Source organism: Lissotriton helveticus, chromosome 2_1 (genome assembly GCF_964261635.1).
Source record: "Lissotriton helveticus chromosome 2_1, aLisHel1.1, whole genome shotgun sequence".
NCBI classification, from domain to species: domain Eukaryota; kingdom Metazoa; phylum Chordata; class Amphibia; order Caudata; family Salamandridae; genus Lissotriton; species Lissotriton helveticus.
In genome coordinates, this window is record NC_136059.1 from 299,662,414 (window position 1) to 299,681,720 (window position 19,307).

Below are 19,307 nucleotides of genomic sequence, written 5' to 3' on the forward strand. Positions count from 1 at the left end.
GGAATAATTTCCGAACGACTCTGGTTCGGGGCGTCCGACCAACCGATTACTATGGTTACGAACACCGTTCGGTCAGACGCTCATTGACTTCAATGGGAGCCTGAGTTCTGACCGACAATAAAAGCTCCAATTGAAGAAAGGGGTGGTTGCGGAAAACCTTGCACCATGGTGCCTGCCATACTGTGCATGGTTGTTAGAGGGGTCCCATGGGTACCCCCACGGGCCCCAACTGGAGAACCCCAGGTGAAGAGGGGGCCTGCTGTGGACCCCAAAAGTCAGTTTCCGACAGCCACTTTGAGTCAGACAGACCGACGTGGGAAGGCTGCCCGAATCAGACATCGTAATATGTTGGTCGGAAACGCGGTCCATAAACCTGTACAATTCGGCTTTGACCGAAAATCTGAATCCCATTCCAAGCCTTTCCAACCGACTTCGTAATGAGGCCCTCTAGTGTTAAAGCTATAGTACTGAAATCATACATATAAAATTGCCAATGAAATAAACCTTACTCACAGTTAAAGGCTCAGGCAGATTCGGATCATTTGTAATGATGATTTTGTTAGCGTCCTCCAGGTTCTTCTCTCGACGAAGTGTGTCTTCTGCCTTATATTACAAAATAAAAACATTTGTATATTTTATTTAACTTTGCCCATTACACTTTATAATGGCCATGTCAAAAACAGGAGACGTCTCAGTCCCAGAATTCTAAACACAGACCTTTACCTTTGAAAATACAATTTTCGGTCCAGAAAAAAAAGCCAATGAAACACGGACAACGGGAAAAAGGGGAAGGGAATAGCCAGCCTCCAAACTATCATTGTTCTAGACTTTGAACATTGGGAGAACGGAGAGACATTTTTTGATTTTTCAGGACAGTTTTAACAATTTATGTTTTCAAGACAGGAGGCAGTACCATCAGTCATTAGTCTTACTCTGCATTTGAAAGCCCTTCCTACCTTCTCACTTATCTCTTTCCCCAGCATGAGAACGGGAATGGGTAACACTTGTGCAAAGGTTGTCTTGAAAATTAGCCTGTTCATGCTTGGGAGTATTGTGGACTAGTTAAGAGAACTTAAGCATTGACTGCTCAGAATGTTCCATTATGGTGCATATGCAAAGCCAAAAGTAGTTATTACCGGCAAAAAGTGGTATGTGTAAAAGCAATGGGTATCTGAAAAATCTTGGAACGAGTTGGAGGAGTTGGGACAAATGTCTATAAAGTCAGAGCTTAAGAAGGGATGTTGGTATGTTGAAACAGCCAGCGAGCGTGCAAATTCGAAAGGCTTAGTGTTTTATATCCAGAGTACCTTTACACACCCAGAAACCATCTTGCTCCCAGTGACTGGTAAACACTCGGAGAAATTTAAAGGGCCGAAAAATAGTCCTCATCATTAAAAGTTTTGCAGAGCTTTTTTCTGCACTTTAAATTTCTCCGAGTTAAAAATAAATGGTTGTACATGTAACAGTGCCACGTGTGGCGAAAGGTATGTCCTGTGCCACAAGTACAGGCTCTCAATCACCCATACACATATATCCCATTCATTCACACACACGTTCATACATTCCCACAGACTATGCACTCACTGACCCACATGACAGCCCTATCATAGTAACACTACACCCAGTATTTTGTTCAACCATAGTATCGGACTCCATTGACATTAGGTTTAGAGTCAATGAAACCGGGCAAGAGGGTATATGGTAAAAATGGGCAAGTTATTGGCCTTTAGTAGCTCACAACTATTTTCATTAATCAGGAGGGAGCAGCTCTCATTAAAGAAAAGGTTTGAGACCCCTGTTTTTGATCAATTTTCTTTTCACTTCACATTGCTGTAGAGAAAACCAGACTTTGCAAAAGGTAGAGGAACAGAAGGGTTTTAGGCATTGTGAGATGCGATATTCACCAACATAGGTGATCTTTTCATAAAAGAAAGCATATCAATTTTTTTCAGCAGGTGAAACAAGACCACTGACAGAGTAAACCCCACAAATCAAGACAGCAGCTACCTTACTCCTCACTCCATTTGAAAAGCTCCAACAATTACTTTCAAATGACACATTTTATAGCGAAGATCTACACACTTGTGGTAGAAGGAAAAGTGGTTCACAGGAGAGCTAGAAAACAGAGTTAGGTCAATAATTTACAGTGTTACACAGTGGGACACTTTAAACACAAACAAGTATAAAGGTATCACGCATGGCAAGGGCCAAGACACTGTGTATAAGATATTCCTGTGAAGGCACTGAACATCACAGAAATAGCATTGCAATTGATAGACAGAAAGACCTCAGATAGATGCAGGAGAGACTGCACTGTCACCTTTTCAAAAGAAACCTAGCGGAGAGGTTAGCGATATTAACATCCCAAAGAAGCATAGCAGCATCTTACTAAAACTAGATTCCTGAGGTGCCTTGTGAAAGAACTAGTAAGCTGATAAACTTTACTTATTCTCACAGCAAAACAAATACTCCTGGCTTAAAGGTATACTCCATTCACCCCACATAAAACCAACTGTACCCCATCAATTATGGTACACGTTGAGCTATAGGAAAAAAATTGCACTATTTTCAAGGGACTGAGAAACCGTTCACATCATCCTGGGGGCAGTTATCTTTCAAGAATATAGAGAACTTGCATGCCAAAGATCCCTGTGGGCTCTCCCCCGATTACATGCCAGGCGATGTAACAATATGCTGAGCAACAGGCTGTAGAGGCAGCGACTGCTAAAGAAGCAAAGATGTGACAAATATAATGGATTAAATGTTTCTGGGATGATAGACCCGTTAGAGGGTGGGGGAGACTGCTAAGGGAGGAGGGTTAGTTTGAATAAAAACGTTTTGAAGCAAGCATGACATAGAACAGTCTGCGCATCTGCCACACTATTTTGTCATGAACAGCAGTTATAAAGAACCGCATGCAACAATATCTGCTTTCCATCACAGATATTTTTGTTCACTAAATCCACAAATATCGGCTGTGTTGTTGGGGGAAGGGAAAGAAGGGTATGTAGTGTTAGCGTTCTAGTTCGTTGTGCACGAGTGACGCAGCACGCACGAACTAGGACGCATTATGTGTGCGCATGCGCGAACGGCGGTTCGCGCCACACGGAGCGGCTCGGAGCGCAACAGAGCAATACGCCCGGCGCTCTTCCTGTGAACTTATTCACATACAAATAAAAGCATTCCTGCCCTCACATACAAATAAAAGCATTCCTGCCCACACATCTTGAGTCCTGCAGCCTTCTTTAAGGTGTAACCCTATCATTACAGTGGCGACGAGGAGTGGGATCTCCCACACACATCTCCCTGAAAAAAAGCGAAAGAGTCACGGAGCGTGGAGGTGTGGGAAGAACCAGGACAGCGCTGCGAGACTCAGTGGCCACCCACACAAGTGGACACAGACAGCAGGAAGCACAGGAAGAGCGCGGCAGAGGCGCAAAAGACGGAGCAGTGTTCACCACGTGCCCAGGAGCCTGGCTGCACCACATCTTGCACAGAAACACGGTAGGAGAGAGGCAGTGCCACAGCCAAGGCCCTGGCTGACCAAAGTGACCGAGGTGAAGGGGGAGGAAGCGAACCCCGCACCGGCAAGTCGCAAGGAAGGGACACCAACGCGCCAGGCAGCCCCAGGAACCAGGGAGGGAACGCCAGTGCGCCAGGCAGCCCCACGAACCCGAACCAGGGAGGTGAACCAGAAGAACAAGCCAAGATGAGCAACCAAGCCTCATCGCTCACGGCGCCAATTCCGTTCCTGCCCAAACCAGGTGAACCCCAGATGAAATGGGAAGACTGGAGGGAGTATTTCAAGAATTACCTTGAAACGTTGGAAGATGAAAACGGAGAGGAATTCTCTAGCGCAAGAAGAAAACTGATACTTCTACACAACTTGGGCCCTGAAGGGATTCTTATCCCTTCAGAGTGTTCACAAACATAGCACCTGCAACTCGACAAGCAGCTGATGTAGATGTCTTTAAACATGCCTTAGAAGACCTAGACACTCACTATCGCCCGGCGGTATGTGTCTCCATTGATCGTTTCAACTTCCAACAGAGGAAACAAGGTGAAGGAGAGTCTATAGACGACTACGTCGCGGCCTTACGAAGACTGGCGATTACATGCAGGTATGGAGCGTTCCAGGACGACTTTATCAAAGACCAAATTGTGATGCACACCACCAACAAGACAGTACAGGACAAGTTGTGGGCGCACGGAGAAGCGACGCTAAAGGAGGTGATTGCGATGGTGAAGAAAGCGGAGCTCTCGAAGCGTTGTGCTGAAGCAGCAAAAAGGGAAAATGCACAGAGGATCATGGTCAACAAGGTGGATGACGCGGAACCCTCAGAGAGATACAAAATGGCGCCCAGGGAAGGTAGAGGAACCAACAAATGGGCGGGAAAGCCAGACCAGTCGGGGAAGCAGACCACCGACAGCAAGTCCATGTGCTACAGGTGCGGCAGCACATCCCACACAGCCCAGGACAGGCACTGCCAGGCGTTCCGTGCCAAGTGCATGTTCTGCGGGCTAATAGGACATTACGAGAAAGTATGTCGCAAGAAAGGGAAGAAGGCGGTGGTAAAATACATAGCACAAGCACAACCAGGAGATGAAACAGGCGAGGAAACCGAAGAAGACGACCAGGTGCTATGCATTGAAGAACAGGTGTTAGGCATTGACGTCAAACGCTCCGATAAACCGCGTGCGGACATGCTAATAGGGGGAGTGAAGATCAGAATCGCAATAGACTCAGGATCCCCGTACACCATTGTCCAGAGATCAGTGTGGGAGGAAGAATTCATGCCCAGCCTGGGTCCCAAATTGGAACCACCAGACATACGACCAATCTCGTACACAAACAACCTGATCCCCATGGTAGGATACAGGAGCCTGAAATTCGAATTCAGAGGAAGGACAGCGACATGCAAACTGTACGTGGCGGAGAAAGGCCCCTCAGTTTTGGGATGAAGAGATCAAGGGGATCTGGAAATTAAACTAGACCCAGGAGGCAAAGAGCAAGTGCTGCTGACGGACGGCGACAATTGGCCAGACCTGGAGAGAATAAGGAAGGACTATCCCAAAGTGTTCGGAGGGACGGTTGGTAAGCTGGAGAAATTCATGCACAAGATCATACTAAAGGAGAACTCCCAACCGGTGTCGCACAAAGTCCGTAATGTGCCTATAGCAGTGAAAGAAGCAGTTCAACAAGAACTACGCAGGCTGGAAGAACACGGAATAATTGAGCCCATAGACAGCTCAGAATGGTTGGCCCCCCTAGTGGTAGCCAGGAAGCCCAACGGCAAGGTACGTTTGTGCGTGGACCTCCGCGAGCTAAACAAATGCCTGATAGTCGAGAAATTTCCACTGCCCTGCATCGAGGAGATGTTAGCCAAAACAAGAGGTGTGAAGTGGTTCTCAACAGTGGACCTCACGTCTGCCTATCATCAAATGGACTTACACCCATCTAGCAGGAAACTCACGTCCTTCATAACCCCCTATGGACGCTATCAATTCCGCAGGATGCCCTTCGGATTAGCGTCAGCAGCAGCGGTGTTTCAAAAGCTCATGCACCGTCTGTTCAAGGACGTCAAAGGCATCCAATACTTCCAGGACGACATCTTAATAATGGGAATGGATCGTGAGGACCATGACAGCAAACTGAACAAGGTGCTGAGTGTGCTGCAAGAGAAGAGTCTAACGGCGGAGTGGGAAAAGTGCAAGCTAGGTATGACGTCCGTCACCTACCTGGGACATGAAATAGGTGGACAAGGGATCACTCCCAAAAGTGAGAATGTGAAAGCTATCTGTGATGCCAGAGCTCCGGTCACCAAGGATGAAGTGCGGTCATTCCTGGGAATGGCCGAGTACTACAGTAAGTTCGTCCAGCACTTTGCCACAAAGACCTACAAATTGAGACAGCTAATAAGAGACAAAACTGCGTTCCTCTGGGACGATGAAGCGCAGAGGGAGTTTGATGAACTGAAGAGAAAAATCAGCCAGGCGGTGCCTTTGCTGGGGCACAACCCCACAGGAAAAACGATTCTGACCACAGATGCCAGCTAAAAGGGTTTAGGAGCTGTCCTTGCACAGGAAAGAGATGACAACACCGTAGAAACCCTCAGCTTTGCTTACAGGGCGCTGACCCCCACGGAACAGAAGTTCAGCGTGATTGAGAAGGAAATGCTGCAGCCACATGGGCCATGGGAAAGTTCAGGCAGTTCCTGTGGGGCACGAGGTTTCGGTTACAGACTGACCACAAGCCGTTAGTCAAGGTGCTCACCTCAAGTGGGCATGCCACAGCCACCCCACGTATAGCCAAAATGACTCTCAAACTGCTGGAGTATACATACGTATGATGTGGTGTACATACCAGGCACACGCAACAAAGTGGCTGACTATCTTAGCAGGGCCTCAGCCATGAGGATGCGTCGATCCACATAGCTGAGAACGAAGAGATGGTAGCGGTAATGGAGGACACAGAACAAGCTATCAGCAGACAAGAGTGGACACAAGCGTATGAGGACGAAGATATTCAGGAGGTCAAGAACTGCCTCATCAAAGGTTGGCCAGACAAGAAAAGACTAAGAGAGACACTCAGAAAATTTTATGAAGTGCGAGAGGAGTTATCAATGATTCTGGGACCTTCCTGTATCGCTGTGACAAGGTAGATCCCCCAGAGAAAGCAATCCCCACCCTCCTGAGTCAACTGCACGAAGGTCATCTCGGTATTGTAAAGACCAAATTGAGAGTGAAACAAATGTACTGTTGGCCGGGAATGGACATCCAAGTGGAGAGGCACGTGAGAGACTGCATCCAGTGCCAAGGTGCAGACAAAGTGCTCAAACCGTTAAGACCAGCGTTGGGTAGATTTGACCTGCCCGGCAACCCCTGGCAAGAAGTTGCAGTTGACATTCTAGGGCCAGTACTGGATAACCAAGGGACACCAAAATACCTATGTGTGTTGGTAGACAAATACTCTAAGTGGCCTGAAGTTCGGGTGCAGGAAGAAATGGACTCAGAAGTGGTGATCAAGTTGCTCACTTCCGTGTTCCTGAGAGAGGGAATTCCTAGAACAGTCCTGACTGACAACGGCCCACAGTTTACATCGGAAAAGTGGCACCGATACATGGAAAGAAATGGAATCAAGTCCAAGCACACCTCAGTGTACCACCCAGCTAGCAACGGACAGGTGGAAAGATTTAATCGGGTCCTCATGGGATCCATACAAGCTGCCATCATGCAAGGAAAAGACTGGGAGACAGAAATCCAGAAAATGATGTGGGCATATAGGATCACTCCCTCGTCGACAGGGTACAGCCCCTTCCAAATCTTAAGAGGCAGGCACCCGTTTACAAAAGACAATGTAGTTTGGAGAGTAAAAACCATCACCAGCAAGTGGTCCCCGGCCATAGTCCAACACAACTTGGAGAAGGCCCAGAAAGTGTACACCGAGCATTACAACAGGAGAAGAAATGTAACCTAAACAGCGCTGGAAAGAGGGGAGTGGGTGAGAGTCAAGCAAGCGGTACTGAGAAAGAAAGGAGAAAGCAAGTACAGCCCACCCCTGCAAGTGGAAGAGGTGTATGATAGAGCCGCGTTGCTCAGTGACGGAAGAGTGTGGTCCCATGATCGCATGGCAAAGATCAATAAAATAGTACAATGGCCAACGGAAAAAGGAGGTGAACCGCAAGGTCAAAGACAGAGGAGTGACACAGTAGGAAGGACATCAGATGGTGAAGATCTAGGAGAAGGAGTGCACGTGGAGAGAGAAGACCTAGAAAGGCCGAGTGTGGAGGAAGCAACAGCTGGAAAGGAGGTGACGCCCAAGAGAGGGGAACCGGGTCTGCGGAGAGAAGAAGTAGTGAGTCCTTCTCCAGGTGTCCAAGAAACCTCCACACCGGTAAGACGCACACGTGCTGGAAGGGTAGTCGTCAGACCTGCCCATCTCAGAGACTTTGAGTGAGAGGACTATTGAACATTCCTGCATTTATATTGTTGTATAAAAAAGGGAGATATGTAGTGTTAGCGTTCTAGTTAGTCGTGCGCGAGTGACGCAGCACGCACGAACTAGGACGCATTGTGTGTGCGCATGCGCGAACGGCAGTTCGCGCCACACAGAGCGGCTCGGAGCGCAACGGAGCAATACGCCCGGCGTTCTTCCTGTGAACTTATTCACATACAAATAAAAGAATTCCTGCCCACACATCTTGAGTCCTGCAGCCTTCTTTAAGGTGTAACCCTATCATTACAGGGTATTCCCCCAGTTGACTGGTTGCTTAGCAGCCGGACCCTTTCCAGGGTCAGTTGGGCAGAGCACATTCTGCCTTGCAGAGCTATGTGCTGTGAAAAAGAATCGCAACAAAGATTTGTGTGTGGCCCCAGTAGCTTTCTTCTGTCCACTGATTATAAAACAGAATATTTGAGACAATAAAAATTGGTTTCTCAAGCCAGTTGTACCATACAAGGGTAATGAGGAAATTTACCTTTGCACTGTAGTAATAAATGAGAGAGTTTATTAGTACATTTGTTGAAAACAACATGTTGTATTTGCCCACATTCATTTTTGCAGGCATGGCATATACATATATAGATTTATGCTGTGGCACTGAAAATAAATGTGGCCTATTAACACATAATTTAGAGCAACTGAACTAATAAACACACATTCACATATTATTACAGTACAAAGATCATATTTGAGGTTTTTTTAATCACTGTTCAGAAAAACGAACATTAAAAAAAACAACACTGTTTGCTGCGTCACTGCAAGTGCCAATTCCTTTACATTACTTATCTTTGGAGACATAGACACTTTGTTGAAGCATATCAGATTTGAGATTCTTGATGCATAGTTGACTTACCCAAATCTTAGGGGAGTTTCTCACAATGAGATATATGGTGGAAGGTGTTCAAGAGAAAGAGGCCACCCAATGATTCCTTCTTACCTGTTCCTTTTTTCCCTCTCATCCCCCTCCCTAGTCAGTGCTTGCCACATAAGTGGGTGGGAGAATGAGGAGGCATCCATGACAATTTTCCACAGCAATGTGTGGATTTTTAACTCTTTATTTTCTGTTTTAATTTATGCAGTCTGATCATCCATCCATTTATCTTTTCTCTATGAACGATACTAAATTGGTCCTAGTTTTCTCTGCTTGCTTGCAGGGGCACTTTGTGCATGATTAAACAACCAGAAAAGGAAGCCTGGCTACTTTAAGGAGTAATTGTTGAGACTGAGGACTGTGTTGCATTTGAAAATATAGTCAATCATCATCTGGTGTCCCTAACAATGTATGTCTTTTGTCTACGCATTCAGACATGCATCAGGGGTTGTGTGAAATGAGGGCACAAACTCAGCGATGAAGTGCTAAAAACATCCTCTGATATTTACTGATCATGACGTCAAGCGAACATTACCCCATATGCACAAGTACATTTAAATAAAATCTCATCTGAACAACCTGGATTAATATTGGTTTCTTTTTTTTTAATCAGATGATTAAAAGGCACTGCTCTTAACTTTGCATCCCGCTCATTGGAAGTGAATAATTACATTTTATTGTCATATAAACAAACATATTTGTCAAATGTTGAAGTTCTCAGGTGTCGTGCTTCAGTCTAAACACTTTTTAACACGTCACACCATCAGGATAATGGAGTTGATGCATAGACAAAAACTCCATGGTGCTAGGTTGCCTCAGCACCTGCCTGCTAGGTTTAAGCAGCATTTAAATCTGGAAACTTCTTTCAGTTATAAAAACGTACATTAGCAACAATACCCCAATCATGACAACAAATATCGGAGTGTGGCCTACCTGGAAGAGAAGGTGAACGTGCTTGGCTGAGCACCCGCTGCATAACGGGGCCTGAGAATCAAAAATTCTGTGCCCTGGCTCAGCAGACAGCGACACACTGGATGAGAACCCCTGGGCCGTGGCGGGAGCATTTCTTTATCACCGGCTATGAAGTCTCCCTGAAATGAGTGACAACACTGCCGCAGCCAATGTGCTGTGCAGCTAAGATGACGGCTGGAGCGCTGTATGTAGCATGCAACACTGACAGCCTGTGCAACAGCGCTGGAGCCCTTGGAGAGGAGACCCTGCAGCAAGGCAGTGAAGGTGATCTTGTGCCCCCCTCCTTCCCCGATGTGAATGAAGGGGCCGGCAGCGAAGCCAAGAGATACATGCGACCGCAGTGCACCCAAAAGATGTCGGCTTGCAATCCAATGGAGCGGTCGGAGGATCGACAGCTGATGGGATGGTGTGGCGGTCGTTAACCGCATGCGTGCGGGCGGAATTCCGCCCGTACGCTGAGTTTTTAAAAAACGCATGTTACGTGACGAGCTGGGCTCGTCATGAGCGTGCGAGGAGGCTACCTCATGACGAGCCCAGCTCGTCATCAGCGTCGAAGGGGTTAAGTAGGGTGACCAGATTCTCAAAACCAAAAACGGGGACAGGTCATAGACATAGAAGTAGGACTACGTTTTTCAGTAACCATCAACATAATTAATTGGCTGTCAATCATAGAAAAATGACTACGACAGCTCCCTCCACAGACCGAGATGATGAAGCATTACAGATAACAAATCCAAGGTCTTTTATTGGCACCCTTCTCCTTTATGCAGCAGCATTAGTACTTTTTATTACAGTTACACTTTTAAGTACTATAGCATATAGTTGCAAAAAAAGAGCACGGGTACGCATGCTCAACCGGAAAAATGAAAAACAGGGACATTTCTGTGTTTTACAGGGACACTGTTTGAAAACAGGGACATTTGAGTCACTTGGTGAAAAGTGTCGGGACACGGGGACAATTCTCCAAAAACGGGGACCGTCCTGGGAAAACGGGGACGTCTGGTCACCCTATCGTTAAGGGACCCGCCAGCTGCAAAGTGCATCCTGTGAGACCCTTGGAAGGCCCGGTGTGCCTGGCGCTTTCAGGGGATCGGGGTGGGGGCGGAGCCTTTGCACTGCATCAAAGTCAGACTTGTGCGATTTGTCGATGCAGGGGTAGCCAAGGCCTAGTGGCGCACCCCGATATAACAAACACACGCATTCGTATTGTAGTGCGGCGAGAAGACAACGTTTTATTTATATCCTCTGGAAGAGCCAGCCCCGAGGAGTGCACGCTTCGATACATTACTGGAGAGCCAGGAAGGCTCTCTACATCCCTCCTTTTCTTTAGCTAACATCAACATTCTAATTATGGAGTTAGGGTGTAGCACACACAGAGTCTTTGAATCGCTGTCTTAGCGCGAGGGTTCGGCCGGAAACCATACCTCTGGCTCCAGGAGCTGGACCCTGCCTTGGCCAGGTCATGTTTCATAAGCATGTCCGGCACGTGCAGACGGAAATCATCTTGGGCTTGTGCAGCCGCACCAGCCTGGGCCTCTTCAGAGTCATGATCAGGGGTAGAGTGTGTCTGTGGACTTCCACTCAGCGGATCTCCCGCTTCCTCCGGCAGGGTGAGTTCACACGTCATCGCAAGGTCCGGGCACCTTCTAAGACCACAACACATTTCTTGTAACTACTTGCTGTCCCTTCCACGCGGAGATCCTGGTCCCCCTGGTGTGTGTGACTCTCCACACCTCTGGCTCATCCGGAGTTCGAAACTTCCAACAGGGGTGTCCGTCTCGGACTACCACATAATCTCCCACCTTTAGGGTGGGTGTCTTGCCACCTCTGGCGAGGCTTGCCTTCTTGTTTGTCCTTTCTCTCTGGGCTTGCACAGCCACATCATCTCTCTCTGGGGGCCTCCAGGCAGGGTCTGTTGGGATGCTGTCTCGTGGGGCTCTCCTGAAGAGCAGGTGAGATGGTGCGTAGTGCTTGGTACTGTCAGGGGTCTGTCGATATGAGTCAAGTAATTGGTGCAAAGATCTTTCAGCATCTTCTCCTTGTTCCCCAGCAATTAGTGCCAGAATGAGTGTTCGCATGAAGCGCTCAACCTCCCCATTCGCTTGAGGCCACTGTGGTGTAATCTTCCGTTCACGCCATATATTCTTGGTATTCTTGGTATTCTCGCCCCGAAAGGGGGGCCCGTTGTCAGATCATATTTCCTCAGGGAGGCCCAGGAGTGCAAAAGTTTTTGTCGAGGGCTGCTTGGACTTGGGTGAATGCGGTGGATGGGACCACCTCCACCACTGGAAATTTCGAGTATGAATCCATCAGTACCAGAGCGCTGCGGCCATTGGGAAAACTACCAAAGTCAATGCTGAACTTAGACCAGGGTGTCTCGCTGGACTCTTCCGTGATTACCGGCGCCGGGGTCACCTCCTGTTATGGCGCACGAGTGGCACTTTCTGATCTGCTCTTCTATGGTGGTTTCGTTGCCGAGGAACCACACCTTGCACCACAGGCGTGCCTTTGTTTTTGCCATTCCTTGGTGCCCGACGTGTGCCAGATTGACAACTCGGTCTTGCAGCCTCTTCAGGAGCACAATGACATGCCCTTGCAGCACGACTCCATGCTCCACCTCACTGAGTTCACTGCGAACCCTCCATAGCTGTTGTCGCACTAGATGGTCTTCTGTGTTGAGCGTCTGTGCACCATCCAAGAAGTAGGTTCAGCCTCTGGTGAGCAGGGCTTCCCTGATTCTCAGCAGCGTTTCATTCCTAGTGGTGGCCAGCACAATCTCTTCGAGCGTCACAGCCCTGGGGCAGGCTTCTCGTGTGATCATCCTGACCAGGGCTTCAGTGTGTTCCTCACCTCGGTGCGGGCACTGTGTGACAGTCGCCTCTGGGTGCCTTGAGAGATAGATTGTGTGCTCCAGGGCGGAATACGACTTTGAACCTGTACGCCTGCAGCTGCACCGCCCACCTCTCTATCTTGGAGGGTGCCAGTCTCGAGGTTCCTGCGAACAGGGGGATCAACGGTCTGTGGTCCGTCACCACTTGGAACTAATGTCTGTGGAGGTAAAGGTGAAAATGTTGGCACGCCCTCTTTATGGTCAGGGCCTCTCTCTCAATATGGGCATATCTTGTTTCTGTGTCTGACAGGGCACAGCTTGCATATGCAACAGGCACCCACATTTCTCAACCACACTCTTGGAGGAGGACCGCTCCCAGTCCAACAGGGCTTCCATCTACTACTGGCTCAGTGCACCGTCCTGGGTGAAAGTAGGCTATGGCAGTTTTATCCATTAAGGCCATCTTGATGGCGTGAAATGCAATGTTAGCTTCGGGGAGAGCTCATAGGGGTTCGGACAGCAAGGTCAGGTTCGGTATGAATCTGCCACAGTAGGTGGCCATCCCTAAAAAGCAGCAGACTTCCGTGGACGAGGTGGGGGTCTGAGCCGACCAGATGGCAGTTGCTTTCTTGGGATCCACTCTTAAACCATCTCTTGAAAAGGTGTATCCAAAAAAGTCAACAGATTCCTGGTAGAAAGAACTCTTGGCCTTATGAAGAGTTAGACCGCTATCTGCTAAACATTGTAGGGTGGCTCGTAGGTGTGAGGTGGTGGTCCTCCAGTGAGTGAGAAAGGATGTAATTGTTCGGATTAATGACACATTGCAGGCCAGACAGGGTCTCCCAGATGGCGTTCGGAGCCCCACGTGGGTGTAGAACGTGGTGATGTAGCAGCTCTTCAGCTTGAGCTCCAGCTGGTGGTATCCGGCATTCAGGTCGATCTTCGAGAACCACATGGCCCCATTGAGGTCTACCACAATGTCGTCCATTGTGGGTGTTGGATATTGCTCTCTTTTGAAGGCCTGGTTGGGGAGGCGCATGTCCACACAGAGCCTGATGGCACCAGGCTGTTTGTGCTTTGGCGCGATGACACCCACGGGGTCGGCCGACACCATTGAGGTCTTCTAGCTTCTTCAGCTCGGCTTCTACCTGCGGACGCCGGGTAGAATGGTACTCTCCAATGCCTCAGCCCGGTCGGTCCAATAGACAGGTCGATGTGCAGTTTATACTGCTCGCCTTTGACTTTTCCCAAACCCTCAAACAGTTCTGGGAATTTGTGCAGTATGGCTTAAGCATGGGAGTCATTCACCTGATTCGCGAAGAAGACTAGTCCTAGATCTTCTGCAGTGTGGCAGCAGAGTAAGGTTCCCTTCACCCCTTCGGTGATGTGGAACCTGGCTTTTGTTGTATGCTTGTTGCTGGTAATTTCGATTTTGATCACCCCTCTTAGGTGGGGGGGGTGAGGGGGATGGGTGTGTTCCTCCATACATGTATATTCTCGCTTTCGTGGGCGCGAGCGGGGGGACATGGAGACAGTCGCTTGTATTGTTCTGAGTCCATGACGTTCACAGACGCCCCGGTATCAATTAGTGCTTGGATGGTGGATCCTGCGACCTTGACGGAGCACATAGGGGGAGGTCTCTTGTGTTTGTCTGAGCGACTTACGAAGGACATGACGAGCACATCATCATTGTCTTCTGAATTGATGCCATTGTGATGTATCCTCCTCTTGGACATGGGGGTCGTTGATCGACAGTTGTCGTATTTGTGTCATGGTCCCACGTTGTTTTGTGAAAGCTGGCCAGACCTGCTGCTCCTGCATACTTTTGCAAAATTATTTGGCTTCCCACACCGGGAGCAAGTCTCTCCTTTAGCAAAACACGGGCCGGCTGGGGGATGGTCTGCTCTGCAGTTTCCAAATGCTCCACCTGTTTGGGTTTTTGTGGCAGTGCGCATGGGGTTCGGGCATCGTTGGATTGCTTCTGTTCAGTGCAATCTCTATTTCCTCTGCTCGGGTGTCCGACAGTTCGTGGGACCGCCGAGAATGAGGATGTAGTCCAATGATATCCCTGGTTGACGAAGAATCAGCTTCTGGAGTTGTACTGAGCGGCACCCTTGGATCACCTGGGCCCGTATTTCGGCTCTCTGGTTGGCGAACTTGCATGTGCTTGCCAGCCGTTATAGCCATGCATAGAACAGGTTCACTGATTCAGTGTCAGACTGCTTTGCCTGCCGTAACTTGAATTGCTCAAAATCGGGGTTGAGCTGGGGGTCGGAGTGTCTATTTAGTACGGTGAACGCAGCTTCGTAGTCATCACCACCTGTGTTTGGGAGGGTCTAGAATAAGTCATGCATCTCCCCGCCCCCATAGTATATTAGCAGCGACCTCTTCACTGTTTTCCACGTATCTTTGAAGTTAAGGCATCCTATCCACGCTTTCCAGTGTGGAGCACCGTTGCAGGGTCAGCTATTTCGCTGAACGGGGATACTATTGCATGGTTGTGCACTTGGGGTGGTGCTGCAGCTTCTGCTGGAATGCCAGCGGCACCTGCTTAAGGTGGGGTACTCATGTTGCGTGACCTGCTGGGTTAGGTCGCCTTTTGGGAGTGTATCTTTGTTATTCCTCCTGCAGGGTCGGTGTTTTGCGTTTCAAAGTTATGCCCTTTCTTGCGTCTGTGCTGTGTATTCTCCCTGTTCTTATTTTGTTAGCGTAGTTTCCTTTTGGTAGATATTCTTTGTTTAGTGCCCCTTGTTTGTTGCTTTCTTACTGTTTCTTTTTTTTTTGTAGTGTCCTGTAGGAGGCACCGCAAAATCCCAGTCCGACCAGTGGGCGTATGTGGGGCAGGACTGCAGCAGGGCCTTGCTCACTGCGCTGTTGTCGGAGCACTGGCACGAGTTGCGCTGCTCTGGTTCAGTGGTGACGTGCGGGCGGATGTTTCTGGGCAGACCAGGCGTCGATTTCCGAGGAGGGGGGGAGGGGCTGCGGAGACGGCACAACCTCGTTGGGAGAGGCAGAGCCCTCGATGCGGTGGCCGATTGGGAGTGCTGCTGCTTGGCGCAGGGAGCCTCCTTTCACTGGGCAGGTAAGCCAGCGAGTCGCGGGTTTACTACTGGCCTAGCCGCCAATGTCCGCTTTGTCGGCGAAGTGATAGCCAAGGCCTTGTGGCGCACCCCGATTTAACAAACACACACACACACACACACACACACACACACACACACACACACACACACACGTATTGTAGTGTGGCGGGAAGACCCCCAAGCAGTCTCACCACGTTTTATTTATATCCTCGGGACAAGCCCACCCCGAGGAGTGCATGCTTCGATACATTGTATTGGAGAGCCCGGATGGCTCTCTACAAGACTGAGGATGACAGGACCTGGGAGGAGATCTCCCCGAGTATCCAAAAGGAAAGGAAGAACGAAAATACACGAGGGCGCCAGCTGGGCTCAGTGCCTTGCCTTGACACAAGCCAGGGATGGAGATTACGCCCAGCGAGTGGCTACTGGAGCTGGCCCGGTGGGGAGGGGCGGGAATGTTACAGTGCCCATAACTGGAGTGGAGTGGAGAAGTGTGGCTCACTGGTTAGAGGAGGCAAACCCTGAAGCAGAGGTCAGACCCGGGACCAGGGTTCAATTCCCGATGCGGCAGGGTCTTGAGCCCAATTATCCACGGACTCGACAATTCTCGCTTCGGTGCCTACTTGAATCACGGGTTCACACTCTGCAGCTCTGGGCATTAGCCTGCTTAATCTCCACTACGGCCCCCCTGCGGCGGGATGCCTGGCTTTCACCTTGGGGATGCCCAGTATGGGTATCTCACAGGGAAAAGCCAGGACGGGTTCCCAAGGCAAGCGCCGAGATGCCTACGGGTAATCGAGCGCTATATAAGAACTCATAATAATAATAACTAGGGAAGAAATAAGAGAAACTTGACAAGGCTTGTCTGGAAGGAAAAGAGGCACCAGTGTTCATTCATCGCCTGGAAGACTCTAAGGTGATCTGGCACTCCTGTGAGGGGACTATGGACTAGCCCTGCAAAATCCTGCAGACAGGGAGAATCAGGGACTCTTGTGTGGGCTGGAAACTACAACGCAGGGGCCCAGACTGTTTATTCCCAACTCCCCCACCCCTCCCCCCAAGAGGACTTCAGTGCATGGCAGGGTGGCAGCAAAATAATTGTGCACAGGGTGCAAGGTGCTACACATGGCAGCTGTAGAGAGATTGACCAGATGCTTGAGGGAGCGGAGCGGGAGAGTGAAAGCACCACGGAGTAAGGCCAAGCCACGCACTGCAAAGGGGGGAGCCCCACACACAAGAGTGGTACCAACCAGCAATGACCAGACCGAGCTCGATGAGGGCCACACATCCCTGTCAGCATATATGGCAACTGTCTTGGAGGCAATGAGAAGAACAAAGACGTCCCTAGAAACACAGATTGCCACGGTGGTGAGCGAAGCACGATTACTGAGGGAAGATCACAAAAACTGGTCGAGACAGAAGACCAATGGGAGCTACTCTGCGCAGGTGAAAGATCTTACACAGAAATGCACTGCCACAGAGAAGGAAGTGAGGCTGCTGACGAACAAACTGGAGGATGTGGAGGATAGGTCCTGCCGACACAATGTTCCACTGGCCAGTGTAACGGTAAATTCAGAGGGCATGAATTCGGAACTATTCGTGGAGGAGTGGTTGGAAAAGACTGTCTCTCCCGATTCTTCTCAGTAGAACATGCACACAGAATCCCAGCGTATCCACTGCTGCCGGGGGGGCCTGCACCCAATCATAGCGTGGCTGACGATCTTCAGGGATAGAGATGTTACCTTACAGGCGGCAAGGAAGTATGGTCCCTGGGTAATAGATGGTCAAGGGGTAAATCTGTAATCGGACTATACGAACCCTGTCCAAAGACAAAAGGGGGCTTATGTGCCAGTTAAGAGGGTGTTGTGCAAGCTGGATTTCAAATATGCGCTCCTTTTCATTGCGTAGTTATGGATAGTACATGAAGATAAGGCTCACTTCATAGTGTCTGCACAGGAGGCCAGGTCAAGGCTTGAGAAATAGGGTCTCTGTTCAGGCTTACTGCCTGGGGTGCAGAAGGAAGATTGCTGGTGAGTTGCACTGTCAAGGCGTATAAATAATGAGAAAGTCACTGCCTCATCAACAAAAGAACAGAGGAAGGCGGCACAGGAGAAAACAGTGCCTAAAGTCAAGCAATGAAGCAACATCCTAAGCAACAACAGACGGAGGTATTTTATCTCAGAGGGAGCGGAAAGAGTTTCTTGAACGGGCAGATAGAACAGGAAACAGAGAAAGATAGAGTGCTGAATGTTACGCTCTTGACATCTGAATGCTTGGTATAGGACAGACCCAATTTACTGCGAGTAGTGGTAAGAGACCATGACTCCAACCCAAACATTAGCATTGTTAACGTGGAATCTCAACCAACAAGGTAGCAGGGTAAAGAGAAGTTTGGTTATCAAGGCCCTTAGCAGACACAAAACAGATGTTGCATTTCTGCAAGAAACACATCTCATTGACCGACAACACTGTAACATGGTGGGCAAGTACAAACCGGCAGGGACAATATACTTCAGGGTCATGTAGCGTGTAGATCCTTCTCAAAAAATTGCTGCCGTTTCACATAAAGCGCAGATGGACAGACGCACAGGGTTGCTATATGGCAATCCTGGGAGAACATGAGGGTGACGCTATGTTACTCACTAGTGTGTATACCTCTACCAAGCTCCAGTCAGCAACACTTTAGAAAGTGGGAAACATCCTGATTGAAGCTTTCCCTGCTCTAATAGCAATAGGTGGGATTTCAATCTCGCACAGATGCAAAGCTACATAAAATGAGCACAAATAGTGGAGGGGAGACAACATGGGGAAAGTTAGAGAACTTCATGCAGGCACTTGGGCTATGTGAGGTTTGGAGATCTATCTCTCCACAACAGTGAGAGAGGATACTCATTTTACTAGGGTGCACACGACATGCATTGGCGACTTGATTATTGCTTCAAAGCAGGCAATTCGCTCCCTAGGTTTAGTGAAGCAGAGTACCTGGCCTGGGGGATTAGTGACCACTCACCCGTATGAGTGACGCTGTCCATTAATGTGTGGACACCACGCAGGGAGTGGAGAGTGGAGACGTGGCGACGAGATAGACCCACTAAGTTCTATTTTGAGGAAAACAAAGATACAGTGCAGTAAGGCAACAATCAGAGGCGTCATCATTGCGGAAAGGAGGAAGGCCTCGCTCAATGCAAACAAAGCCGTTGATTCTGTGGAATGGCTTTACCTCTTCGGAGTCCTGGCCAAGATGGGCTTTGGTACAAAATACATGACATGAGTCAAACTGCTCTACGACAGGCAAAGGGCCAGAGTGAAGGTTAATGGTCACACCTCCCTGGAATTTAGAGTGGAGAGGAAGAGGCGGAAGGGCTATTCCCTTTAGCAATATAAGATTTATCAGAATGGGTGCAGATTGATGGGTAGATCTGGGGCTGGCCGCGGATTAAAAGATGGGATGAGCGCATATTCCCAGACACCAACAAAATTTTGCTATAGCTGACAAACACATGCCAGACATTGGTCAGGCTGCGAGATTCCGTTCACATTTTCGGGACT

The 19,307-nt window shown here is 49.0% G+C and overlaps 1 protein-coding gene across 2 annotated transcripts in view; it reads right to left on the reverse strand.

The window, feature by feature from the left end:
* Nucleotides 1-19,307, reverse strand: part of NARS1 (asparaginyl-tRNA synthetase 1) — a 190,007-nt gene that overhangs the window by 104,551 nt on the left and 66,149 nt on the right. For both annotated transcript variants that reach the window (XM_078674861.1, XM_078674862.1), the window contains exon 5: nucleotides 514-603. In XM_078674861.1, the coding sequence (XP_078530987.1) occupies nucleotides 514-603 (90 nt within the window). The remainder of the gene's footprint in view (nucleotides 1-513; nucleotides 604-19,307) is intronic.